Source organism: Cryptomeria japonica, chromosome 10 (assembly GCF_030272615.1).
Source record: "Cryptomeria japonica chromosome 10, Sugi_1.0, whole genome shotgun sequence".
Classification (NCBI taxonomy): Eukaryota; Viridiplantae; Streptophyta; class Pinopsida; order Cupressales; family Cupressaceae; genus Cryptomeria; species Cryptomeria japonica.
Genome location: NC_081414.1, coordinates 216,585,560 through 216,599,890, shown reverse-complemented (window position 1 = coordinate 216,599,890; position 14,331 = coordinate 216,585,560). Strand labels below are relative to the sequence as shown.

The 14,331-nt window shown below is 33.4% G+C and overlaps 1 protein-coding gene across 1 annotated transcript in view; it reads left to right on the top strand.

Annotated features, from left to right (window-relative positions):
* LOC131054234 (uncharacterized) overlaps positions 1-14,331 on the top strand; it is a 139,789-nt gene that overhangs the window by 28,520 nt on the left and 96,938 nt on the right. Inside the window, exon 3 of the mRNA XM_057988692.2 lies at positions 10,295-10,378. Coding sequence (XP_057844675.1) covers positions 10,295-10,378 — 84 coding nt within the window. The remainder of the gene's footprint in view (positions 1-10,294; positions 10,379-14,331) is intronic.

Genomic DNA, 14,331 nt, shown 5'->3' with positions numbered 1-14,331 from the left:
TAAAAAATATATATAATAATAATGTAGTCTTAATAGATTTTTTTCTTTTGTCAAGAGTTTAATAGAAATATAAAAATATAGTAATATAATAATAATAATAATTTTTGAAGTAGAATAATGAATAAATATGATAGCTTTCGCCGTACTTTACCTATATTCCTCTAAAGATAGGTATGCGAGTAATTAACATGCTGAAAAGAGATGTGTGCGCGATTCATAGCATCAGAAATGGATATAGTTGAAAGATCTAATCTCTTTGGGGTTTGATAAGTATTATAGAAAAACAGAGAGAATTTTTGTCTTAAGTTTTCCACAGTCCATGATATATTTACAAGAATGCTTTTGGAAAAAACTGTGTATGTTTTTTTGTGTCCATACACAAGTTTTTCCGGAAGCATTCTTGTAAATAGAGAATTTTGTTTGACTAACCCATATAACATACAGGTACACCATAAAAGGAGAGTTCATGCTTCTGCAATTCATAATAATTGTTTGAGGCATTTTTGTCATAATAAATTTAATTAAAATCAGACCTGATATAGATAATTCCACATGCAAGAGGTGGGAAATGACCACTTAGAAGCAAGTGTCAGGTACATGAAATGCTGGAGGTGTCCTAGATATTTACTCTAACAAGATTAATATGGAACTAGAATGCATCCGCTTAACAAATCTGAACTTAACTAACAAAGCATGAATCTGAACTTCTATGAACGAATTGATCTATTTCAGAAAGCTACTAAATATGAGTAAAAACTACAGAGTGCAATTGATATTTGATTCTTAAAACTACCATGAACATGCAGAAAAGAATGTAACTAAATTGAATATGCAATATCTAAATAAAACAAAGATTTAACTTAGGATCAACTCCCTTCGGTTGAGCGGGCCCTGCTCTTCCTCTGGTGGGATCCGTGAACACAAATGTCTCAGATCAACTTCAAATTTTCATTGCAATTGGCTCCCAGGAGGGAGTAAAACAAGTTTTGGAATTACAAAAAATGAGACTCTGAATTGACGACTAACTTACGATCTAGCTAACTCCCTTTCTGATGATAAGCCATAAGATATATATACATATCCTTATTTAAATTCAAAATGCAATGTTACCCGCCTAGAGGAGTAACAACAACTAGCGTAAACTAGAAAAGGCTTTACAATGCATTTATTATTCAAACGAAACTTGCAGTTTCATGGAACAATTGATGAAACAGCCTTGGAGATAAACGGAAGTATCATCCAGCTGGAGTGATCAGGGGTGACCAGGCATTCCATGCTGTTTGAACAAGAAGTTCACGATTCCACGTCTTACATTAACTTCCAAGCATATCTGAAACATATCCAAGAAAGATAGCACGGGATATAACAACAAAAATTCAAAAGATCGGCTGTTTCTTCATTGATCAGTCATAAAGTAATACATTTACACAAAATACTATTTCTAATATATATAATCTAATTAGCAGAGTATAAAAGCAAAAGCAATAAACATGCATGTATATAGCTACCTAAATAAAAATAAATTACCCAGTAAACGTAATAAACTAGTGCACTGTCATATGTAGGAGAAACATACTCAAGGTGAATAAGATATTACACTAATAAACCCCATTAAGTGTAACTGAAGTAAGAAGATATGGGTCATGGTAATGAGGCCATGTTTGGCAACCATGTACAATCTGAAATATTTCCGAAGTACAAATAGAGTGTACCCCTTGGAAGTAGAATAGGAGAAAACCTACAAGACAAAACTCCATCCTAGCTGAGTTATGTGAAGGACTTGATAGCCCCCCACCTCTCAAAAGTGACCGTTTTGAAATCCCAACAAGATAAGGTGCATGTGTGTCTTCACAAAGAAGAGATAGAAGAGCAATTTAGGATATCACTTGATGAATATTGTAGTAGGTTCCTTTGTGATAGTAGGTTGAAGTGGACTGTAGAAAGGAATTGGGATGTATGGAACTAGAAGTTGCTCATGTTTCTTGATGTTGATGCTGGATTGTGACTATGCCATACAAGATTTGAGAATAGTGACCACTTAAGTTGGATACCTAGACCAATGCGAATCAAGATGTGTCTAGTGAGTAGCATGATGTGGCAAAGAGCGAGCAAGGGAATCTAGAGTGGGAGTTAATGCAACTTGATGTGAATTATTATCACAAAGAAGACAAATATCCTCAATACTATCATCAAGATTTAAATGTTAAGAGTCCACAAATGCATGCAAAATGTTTGGTAATTAGACCTCCCAATGAAGTGGATCCTTTAGAAATGAAGAACCTTGCTGCAAAGAATCACAAGAAGCCCTCAAAGAAAGGACTTTGAACTTTGATGAATCAACAAGTGATGGAGGAATGTCTTGACTCTTGATAGCTAAGTTCCCAGTGGTGTGATTTGGATATGAAATGTGGTACTCTATGAACAATGAAGAGATGTCTGGTAGGAATGTGTCCTAATGAGGTGAATGTAAAAGACAACAAATCTTTCTACAAAGAATCATTGGAAGCTCTCAAAGAAGCAACTCTAAACTTTGAAGTAGCAATAGGGACAAGAGAAATTTTATCAATTGTAGGTGGGGTATCAAGAGGAGTAGGACTGGTAGTAGTATCATCCTAAGTCACAAGGTTCGAATTTGAATTCGAGTTTGGCAACAATGAAATTCGGATGAAGTTCGACAAGGGTAAAAAATTCGGAAATTTTTTTGACATTGAATTTGCCTTGTATAAATTTAATTTTTTTTAAATATATAAATAATAAACTCGTTAAATTGTCAAATTAATTTAATATTGTTAAATATATTTAAAATAATATAATACAATAAAATAGATTTGAAATAAAATGATCAAGTATTTATTAAAATAAAATAATATTAAATTAAATTTAATAAAAAGTAATATAAATATTTTACATTTATTAAACTAAAATTATTAAAAATAAAATGATATTATGAAATCTTTTGAATACAATATAATAAATTTAAAAAACACAAATGTGTTTAAAATTTGAACTTACTAATTTATTAATATATAAATAATAAAGATGTTAAATATTAAATAATAAATATATTATAAGCTCAGTAGGGATGCGAAACTTATTCATTACGAGCTTACAATATATTCATTATTTAATATATATTCAACCTTCGTATACATGGCGTTAGGGTTCCTAAAAACTCCTCTGCGGGCTTCGCTTCAGGATCTACAAAATCAATAAGGCATTGTTTGTAGCAATTTTCATGGCGACAGCTTGCGCTTTGGGCATACCCTGCAATCTTGGCAGTATTCGTGGCTGTTTTCATGAGTCTGTCTTCAGTTTTGCCCGAGATTCGTGCCTCTTCCTCTAGATTGTGTATAAAACGCTGGATGAATTTCAAATAAATTATCTTTGTTTAGACGAACTTTAGGCCAATTAGGACAAATTTTTAATATTTTATTGGAATTCGCTGAATTTCAAATTTCATACATGAAATTCGATGAATGCTGTGACATAGGTATCATCTATATGTGAAAACTTCTCCAAGGTAGCATCACTCTTAGATGAAGAATCAAGGTCTCTATAAAGGTGTTGGGTGAATGTCCAAGTAGTGAGAGAGCATAATGTGCGCATGCTGGTGCATAATATCCTGAAAAACAATGAGACATATTAGTTTGTATACCAAGTTGTTGTTATTAAACCATGCATGTTTTTGTTTAATGACTTGTTTTAGGAATGACTCTAAGAAGATAGGGCAATATATCTTGCAAAATGCAGTGATCTTGTATCCCTTGTTTCCAAGATAGCTAGTTCTCCGAATTCAGCTTGACAACAAAAGGATGGAATTTAATATCAAAATCTATAATGAAAACCCTCAAGAGTGAAACTTTATCTTAGTTTGTGATTATGAAGTGCCTGTGTATAAGCCCCCAAGACTAGTACACAAAATTGGTTTTTTATAAGTGGAGTGTGTGTGCATTAACAATTCCCCCAAATTATCTAATTTTAACATTCTTAGTTACCAAAATGACCCCCTTAACACATTAATGTTTGGGACTTTATGTTAGTGTGATTACAATGCAAGATTCTAGATTTAATCAAGTTTTATAGGGATCAAAAGTGACCAAAATGGTGAAAGTAATATGTGCTTATAGAATAGGAACTCAAAAGTTATATCATGTAGAGTTTAAGGAAAAATACTGTGTTTAAAAAACAACACACAAAAAGGAGCTTGTAATGTCCCCAGTTTGAGATTTTACAATAATTCAGTCCTGAAATAACAATTCCAGCTTTTAGTGAGTAATGTAATATATTTATGAATAAGATTTAATCAAACTGGAAACATTTTATTATAATACTTGATTTATAATTCTAAGAATAGTTCAGGATGGAGAACTTATCTTGATAGCTTGTCATGAATAGATGATACATAATCCAAATCTCTTGCTGTCACTACCTCTAATATAATATTTTCATGGACAGCCCTCTTACCATTACGTGTATATAATGATCGTCTTCCAGCACATATACACACCATACATTTGTACCTCCTTCTACTTCTGCAAAGATTTCTTTCATACCTGACATGATCACTGAGAACAAAGATGTTACTGCCTGTAATTTAATAACAATTCTGATCTGGTCTGAACTGATCAGTCGTGATGTTTATGTAGCAGTAGCAATTGTTTATGGATCTTCCAAAATCAATGCTTGCCGGGTCAATCTTGTTTAATTGGGTAGTCAAAGGCGCTATCACTGATACGTATTGCTGGAAAATATACTTCCAGGACCATGGGCTGTACGCTGAAAGGTGAAATATAGAGTGAGTTATCCGATGATCCTCCTTGGAATGGTTTAGATTGGTCTAATATATCTCCATATGATCCTTCGTCAAGAGTTGTGATTCTTCAAATCATTGTATCTTTGCTTTAATGATATTATTTTATTACATCACAAATTCCTAATCTGATCGCACCTCTTCATTATTTTGACTTATCAAATGGTCAACATCTTGTAATCTTTCCTTTAAGCAAATCGTGCTCTCTTGTCTTTGATCTATGGATAATAGAGCATCTCTTTAAGTTTACGCATCGTTACCCTTAATTGCTCCAAATCATAATCAACAATATAATTACTTCCATTGCTTCGAGTTAACCAAATGTACTCGGCACTATTGGTTTGGAATCATCAGTGCGCCAACCATATTTAATATGTCACCCATATCCGACATGTTGGTGTTCTCTTAATCCACACAACGGTAGCAAGAGACAAAGTCATTTAGACTTTATGTGGATAAGATCCTTCCAAACTCCATACGAGCCTTGTCAAATTATCTTCAATGGTCTCCCGACTGTTTGCACCCCACCGATTTAACCTTGGAATCATCAACAACAACGATTGGGTGGCCATGAACATGCTACAGTTCACATTAATAGAGCAATCCCATCATTCTTTGCAGCTGATCAATATTTCCCTTGTATAATCTCTCCTTTTTTAATCGCCTATTGTTTCTTTAGTTATTGCTGTCAACTGCGGTGTGGTCATCAAAGTCTATGCTCATCGTCCCATACTAAATGGTCGTTAGCTATCTTTGGACTAATTGTTATTGATTAGCTTTTTGTTCTAATCATCTTATATTCTTTAATCACAGCTTTCTCACTTAGCAATTATTTGTTATCATTGTTCATTGTCTATGTCTGGTTCATGGGTTTAGATGGGGACATCTTCGAGCTCATTTGTGGAAGTTATAAATGATTGAAGTTCCAAAAAACACAAATTGAAAAACTTCTTAAACCACTATGAAGAGTGTAAAATTCTACACCAAATAATAAAAATTGCAGTTGATTTTGAGTCCAAGTGACTAAGTTATGGTCTTTCAAAGTTGGGGTTCAAAATCTGAATAGCCAATGGAGAGGGGTCCTTTTTTGAAGTGATAACGTGAGCAATCCATTTGATGACAATAGAACTACATAGCTGATAGCAACAAAAAATCTGGACACAAGTACAAAAAGTATAAGGATGTGGTTGTATAGATGATTAGTGCTAGGCAAACAAAAATCAATATCTGTAGAACCATGAACTTGAAAAATGATAGATTATATGGAAATGGGGAATCTTGGGCCTTTTGGTTGCAATGGTAGGTTTCTTTTGGCTTGAAAATGCCCCCAAATGAGTATTATGCTTGATGCATCATTCAAACTCCCATTTGCAAACTATGTTTCTAATTGTGAATTCGGTATCATGAAAGCTAAGCTTGACTTTATTGTAATAACCTAGATTATATTAAAATACAAGTGTAAACCTTATAGGTTATATGTTTTTTGTGTAACTGTTTTGATTCTTTAGATCATGCAAAGATGCAAGAGAAGAGCATAAATGGATATGAAGAAAATTTACATACAAGATAAAAAAACACCTTTAAATCTCTCACAATCAGAAATTATAAACCTTTCCTTGCACAATAGCTTTAATGCCATGTTAGAATTTGCAAAGTTGATATTAATCCAAAATTTAGTGCAAGTGATAGAGATTATTAAACTTTTAAATACAAATGGTTAATGAAATCAAAATAACAATTAGTTTTTTGAGAGAAAAGTGCAAAACCTCACAATAGTTTCTTCGATATTTTATTAAGAAAGGAAAAAGCTACAGTATATAGCCTGAAGATACCAAATTTGACGAAGACCCAAAATTAAGGGATTGCTTATCCAAGTTTCCAAATCAACGAGGATAAAGATAAAAGCAAAATCCCATGAAAGGAGAATGTGTGCAACTCATTATCCTAGCCTACTTGAGTAATTTTTTATTTTTTTTAATCTAATTAAGCTTAATAAATTAAAGCCATATCATATGTAGGATAAAACATATCCAAGGTAAATAAAATATTACACTAACATAGCAACTACTTTTAGCTCGCCTTCTAGGAAGCCTATTCATAGTTTGTAGTCTTCGTTGCTAGGACTCTAACTAAAGACTACCCGAGTTCAGATTTATTATTAGTGGATTACATTTTGTAATAAAGCTTTCTTTGCATGCAAGCAATCTATTATTAGGGTAGAAGGTTGTAGTTAGGTTTTTGAATTGTTTTCATGCAATGCATTGTAAATGCTTATAGATAAGTGCTTTTGGCACTTAGTTTGGGTATCAAGAATTCATTATTCATTAAATAGAATTAGTTATGCCTATTTTGTTTTTCAATTGATGTTGAAGTATCATGTATGTTATGTGATTTTATGAGTCAAATATCACTTAACTATTATTGGAGGCTTTGTATTATGGTAGATGTTAGGTTGGTGATTTTAGATTTAAATGCCACTATTGTGTTTAGTTCATAACATCCAATGTTTGTGTTGATGAGTTAAATTGAAGTGCTTTTATTTTTAATTGTGGTTTTTGTATTGTAGGTCTTAGTAAAGTAGCTTTGATAGTTTTGTTTATCATTCCTCTCATCTTGTTTAATAAATCTTTTGTATTGTTGAAACCAATCTTACCCTTGTGTGCGCTTACATGATTTGGTCTCCATCATTAGTTGAACACCACCAAGTGTGGTGGTTGTAGTGTTTACTTTTAGTCAAAAAGTATTAATAACCTCGTTCACGCAGAGCCAAGGATTGAGGGGTATCCACTCCACCAAAGTCACTCGGGGAATGATCTTGACCCCATCCCTTATGGTGTTAGGGCCTTGCTAATAGGGCCTTGCACTTAGCAAGGCGATTTTGTGGGTTTGATACAAAATTCTTCAACAAAGGATAAATAAAAAATAATGAAAACGTAATTCTCACAAACATCTATTTAAGAGATGTTATTTTGGCTAAAGTGCTTGGTAATGTGATGAAGTTGGTGGTGAATTGTGACTCTCAATCGCACAAAATGCTTTCCCTTGGTTTACTCTCTCATTAGGTTAAACACTCCAGGGTGGTTGCAGATATCTTTTTTTGATATTTCTTTCCACCTCCACCATAGTGTTCACCTATCCAAGTTTGTCTATATCCTCAAGTAGAAGATCGATTGTAATGGGTGGCATTGTGGCACAATGGCTCCTAAAATTGCTAGGGTGAGTCTCCTTGCTTTTTCATTATTGATCACAACATGAACTACATTCTACACACACACTTCCATGACCACCTTGTCCAATGTATTGTATAGAATCTCATATTTTCACTCTATAGGAGCCATCAATGGACTTAAAGAACATTAACTGTCTACATAAAACCACGAGGAAGTTGATCAATGTGTGACTCTTGTCATTTTGTCTATCTTTGGACACCTTTTGGTTTTAGACTATGGTTCAAATGCTTTTCACAAATTCATGCACAAAGGGCCCCTTAAAATCATACGGACTAGGTGCATTAAACACTTCAAAACATTAGGAAACCAACCACCCTTGATATGGGCTCCTTGTAACATGGAATAGTATGTTATGATACCAGAATTTTGGGCATTCCTTGTCATTTCATGATACTTCTCTTAGCTCCATGCAGTACCTTCAAGAAAAGGTTGTGCGCTAGAAGTATTACAAGGAACAAAGAACCCTTGTGATTGTGCCAAACTAGAACTTTCTTTAATGGATGAGCCCTATATGCATGGGCCTAGACAAGATCCCACTACTTTAGTCTTTGAGTTAGAAGGAGAGTTCGTCATAGCTGCAATTGCCTTGAATGTTCTCTTCTTTTTTTAATTTAATCACCTTTTACAAAGTAAGGACCTTCATCTCATGTATAATTTTTGGGTCCATTAAATGACACAATTGGACATCTTGGTTATGAATTTTTGCAAGGTGTTATATTAGGTGTTTGATGCCTCCTCTTAGCCTTAAGCCATAATAATTGCACACCACCATTCTTGACTTTGTTTTTGGTATGCCGAGTGACATTACTTTCCTTGCCAGCGCTGCGGTTACTTGCAGATGCCATCTCTATCTGCAAAGTTGAAACCCTAGCGAAAAAGAAAAAACAGAACAAAACTATAAAGACATTAGAAATTTTGAATTGTAGCTCTGAAAGAAGGAAGAAAAAGAAAAACAAGACAAAACATAGAGGATTAAAATGATAAAATTGCTCGAATAGAACAAAAATGAAAGAGAAGAACAAAAACATAATAAAACCCAAAAAAGAGTCACATACCTTTCAAATCCGGTCATTAAATTTGCCAAATTGGTCAAACATCAGTTGAAAGTTTGAAACAAGTCCAAATAAACTGAAAATCTATGTAACAAAGTTAAGGACTTAAGCGCACAAACCAAATATCATAAATGTTATAAAATAGGGTTTTTGAATTTTCAAGGCTGTAGCCTTTTTTCTTGCAGTGCCAGGATTGTTTTTTCTTGGGATTCATGAGAAATAGTGAGTTAACTCATCAGTGAGTTTTTGAGCAACTGACTGGCCTTACCCAACTCACGTGTAACTCAGAGAGTTATGGAACTAATCTTTACTTGATTATACCTTATTTGGGACATTATGCAAAAAATAATATTTCTTTTACATGGTTTCCACAAGTATTCAGTAGAAGATAGTGTATTAAAAAAATAAGGATGGCCTCTTCAACAGTGGTACATGGATGATGGTTATATATTTTGCTAAATTTTTTAATCCAGAGTATGACCCATACATATCTCCTCACCTTTTAATGTATAATTGTAATAGGTTATAATATGAGGTTGATGTTTACTTTAATCGTTAATTTGAGGGTTCTATTAGGGCCCTCACCTATAAAATAAAACATTTCATCTGAATTCCCCAAAATCTGGGCCCTGCCAGTGCTGCAACTGATACCAAATTTCTTGGTAGGAAACTATATTTTCCTGGAGATCAAGGAGAGCTATATCAACCTTAACCAAGGAAATGGTAGAAAAGATTTTATCTCCAGCACCCAGGACCAACTACACCCACAGAAAAGAAAAGAAAAGTAGAGTCTAGATGCCACCAGAATTCCCTTGGAAGACTGACTTAGCTGACCATCTTGTTACCAACCCCTCTGATGTTAATATAAGTTTATGTTATACATTATATAATTATAGTGTGGCAACTAAGTCTGTTTAAGCTCTTTTGAAACTGAAAAGCATTGGGTTTTTCTTTTTACGTTTGTAAGAAATTGTACTTTGTCTGTTTTTCCTTATGAAATATGTGGAAATAATTTCTGTAATGCATGTTTTCAAAACTTTAGCACATGAGAAAGCATTTGTTTCCTTTCTGTCATACTTTTAAACTGTTTATAAGCTAGAAGTTTTGATTTTACCTGTCTTCATGCATTATGTTGCTTTTTTAACAAATTTGTTCATACAATTATGTTACTTGTCCTAATCATGATGGAGTTTATGATGCAGGTTAAACTATGCCGTGCAAAATCAACAGGACAAGTATATGCAATGAAGAAGTTAAAGAAGTCAGAAATGCTTAGTCGGGGGCAGGTGTCTGCATTTTATATTTGTCTCTGTTTTGCTTGATATATTTAGCTTTGTTCTAATTATACAGCAGTGTATTTATCAATTTAACTAAGTTTATCATCGATTTTGACATACCACCTGTTTCAAATGTTGTAATAAGATAATTTGTGGCTGTTTGGTTATATCATTTCATGAATACTATGATTTCCTTCTCAAATAGGATGATGTTGATCTTTTTTTACCACTAGAGAAATATTTTCTCATAAATCTTATTAGTTTTTTTCACTTTTGGTATGTGTTAATTTATTCCAATATTTTTCGTAGGCATCTGATTATTTACTATTAACTTCTTGTGAAGAACACCAAAGCTAAGCCGTTGGGTGATGATATCTGTCTAGGGCAGAGCTACTCCCTCCTTTTCATTTTGAGAAGACTGATCATATTTTCTTTGGTGTATTTTTCATTTTGTCAATATTTAACTCAATGCTGTTCTCAATTAAGAGGTCTGTTTAGATTATAGGCTAGTCCTTCATGGATTTTAAGAACATCAATTAATTACCTTATGCAAAAAGAGTTTCTCTCTGGTTCTATTGGGATTTAATTTATGCAAGTAGTTTATATATCATTGATAAATTGAATTTGGTTGCTTTGTTAATTCTTCCATTTCGTTGATAATATCTAACTATGTTAAGAGACTGTTTGTAGACATAATCCAATGATACTTATAGATTTTATACTCTCTCTTTTGCCTCCCATGTACAAGAGGACCAAACATAAAAAAATGAGATGAGAGTTCCTTTCCTTGTGATGATCCAGTGATTTAATATTGCCCTTAAGAAAATGGAATGTTATAATCACAGCATTTTTTATGGATTTTTATGTGGTTATGTGTAATTTTTCTTTCATTATTTAGTTGTAAAGACTCCAAATCGGACATCAAAAGATATACTATATGTCTATAAATTAAATGAAGTGAAATTAATATATCTGCTCATAAATGGTTAGGGGGATCACAGAAAGATACACTAATGAAATGAGACAGAGCGTGTAATGCACTTTAGCAAATAGAAATAATATTAATGCTATAGCATTAGAAAGAAGAATGAATGCAAGGTAAGTAGGTGACGGTTAGCTCTCTAAGTGCCATGTTACAAAACTTTCAACTTGGTTGGTTCAACATCGATAATGTTAGCTCTAACTTTAAAGATAGAAATGTTGATATTAAGTTTTGTGTCTTTAGTCAGGTCCCTATGACATTTGTTGTCAGGTTGATCACATGAGTGAGCTATTTACTAGGTTGTCTGTCATCTCTGTTATCGTGCACCAAAAAAAGGATGTAACGTGCTTTGAATTGTTAATTGAGTAGATCTATTGTTCATTAGCCTTTGTCTATTATGTGGAACTTTGTGGATGACCAGAAAAATGATACCATATGATACTCCCTAGCAAACCATGGGAATCTTTGAGCCAGCAATGGAATATGTCTCAATGGTGATAAATAGAGGTTATCGAAAGATAATATATTCCGACATAAGGTTATAGTTTCTAGAAAAATAGTAGCTCCATTACAAACAAAGTTGATGTGAGTAAACCTTAAGCAGACTCAAACTCACTTTTAAACAATAGGGAAACTACATCTTGATATATTATGGGGTATCAGGAGGGCTTTCCTCAAAATGGATTACAGAAGTGAAAGCGGTGGAGTAGTTTTGACATCAATAGGGGCTTTCGTCAAAGTTGATTACAGAAGTGGGAGCAGTGTAGAAGGTTTGGCACAAGGGACTGGATTCAGCTGTGTCACTCCGATGTAAAGCCTTATAAACCTTATTATTGATGCCTAAATTTATGCTTCACAGAAAAAATTCAGGGATATTGATGAAAAATTCTATTGGAGGAACCTCTATTTGTGGTAAATGGACTAACTAAAATGGTGGTTTTGGCTAGCAAGCCACATTGTGGATCAAAGGGAAAGAAAAAGTTGATTAAAAAATCCAACAAAGAAGGCCTCTCAGTGTCAACAATAAGGTGTTAAAGTGAGACCATTCCTTTGGCTAGCAAGCTATATGAAGGGTTAAAAAGCACAAAAACAATATCTTTAATAGCTGAGGTGGGAGTATGCATAGGAGGGAGTAATAACCAGAGTCACATTATACTTACGTAACAATCGTATGACAAAACCAAAATTATAAATGGAATTCAATTACTCCGGTTTAAAGCAGGAAGAACATGGGAAGTTAAAAGACTCTAAAATACTCAAAGTGAAAGTGAAATTCTGTTTAACTGCTGCCCAAAAGTGAAAATGACAAATAAAAAAAAGTGTGGGGAGTTTATAGAAAAATCTCTTGTTTTTCTGAAAAACTCTGCAATTTTTTGAATTACATTAGTGTAAAATATGTTTTTTCATTTTTTCCTGGTTTATTCTTGTTTTGACTAGTTTTATGAATAAACTAGGAATGACAGGTTGGAATGGTATGATGCAGATGCTGAGTTTGTGTAAAACCCAGGTAACCCATGTTTGCTTGGCTTTTTTTTATACTGGCAATAACTACTGAAGTATATGCCATGAATAGTGGGTATGCATTGTATGTTTTCAAGATGATCAAGCATGAAATTGGTCTTCTTAGCCTTAGCGAGTATCTAGAAAATTGAGATCAGGATTTTCTTTTGTCTCCTGTGTTCAACATGCTCCTCTCAAGCTTGGGCCTTAAATTTCACAACCATAGATTGGTGAAGATGTCACTGATATATAGAAGGGGCTAGACTTTATCTGAAAGTCTTGGAACCAAAAGCTTAGAACATTGTCTCTCAATTTTATAAAAGCTTTTAATTTTTATTTTGAGTTGTTGAGAGAGAATTGTGGATGTGTGTACATTGCATTAATTATAGGGAAATACATTGGTGGTTGTAGCATACATTGTGTTTCTTATTAAACAATTAATGTGTGTTGTTACATTATCACAATAAGCAATAAATACTTGTGTGCATATTAGTCGAAACATTACATTATATTTAATACCTCCGCTAGAATAAGCTAAAATAAGCTCTACAATTCTATTGGGGCATCAGCTTGCAATACTAGTTGCTAGCCCTACTATTCTAAGGGGCTAGCCTTACAATTCGCTTGACTGGGGCTAGCCTGAGCAGCTTGCTAGAGTAACAATTATAGTTGCTAGAATAAGATAATAACTAAACCAGAGATGGCATTAAGTTTATCTTAAAAACAAACAAAACAAAACCAAGAGGTTTAATTATTTAGATCAACAGACAACTCCAAATGTATAGTAGAAGAGAGAAATGTCTCCAACATCAACCACCTATTGAATGTAGTAATGATAAACCTTTATATGTTTGGTGTGAGCATGATGAAATATATTCTTCACTGATTCCAAAACACTCTTGATTGTCATAGAAAAGTGGAATTACTGTCTAAGGAAGTTGGAGATCAAACAAAACTAGATGTAGCCATAGTGCATTATCATTGATATTTATAGTTGCTTTGTATTTGGCTATAGTGGAAGATAAAGCAACATGTTGAAGCTTTCTTTGCCACAAAATAATTTTTGAAGCCAATGGAAAAATGTGGCTTGTCAGAGTCTGTATAACTTGTTAACTGGAAACATTTTGCCCTCTAGTAGAGAATGCCAAAGTCAAGATTACCTTAGACATACTGCAACACATGTTTTGTTGTCTACCAATGAACTAAAAGGAAGCTACAATGTGGAAATGCTTCCTACGTTAATGTAAGTTGAGAGATGAACATAAAATGCTTCCTATTTTATTTATTTAAGTTTGTGGTTCCTTTGAAAGATGGGACCTCTAAATCATTTTGTACTCCATCACAATCACCAATGTGTCAACCTCTAACGAATATCGCTTCCGCCTTAATGGTATCTTAGCAACGAAAATGCAAAATCTTCAATTCAAGATGTAATTGTTTTGCTATTATCTTGATTCTCAAATCAAACAGCAACACAGCC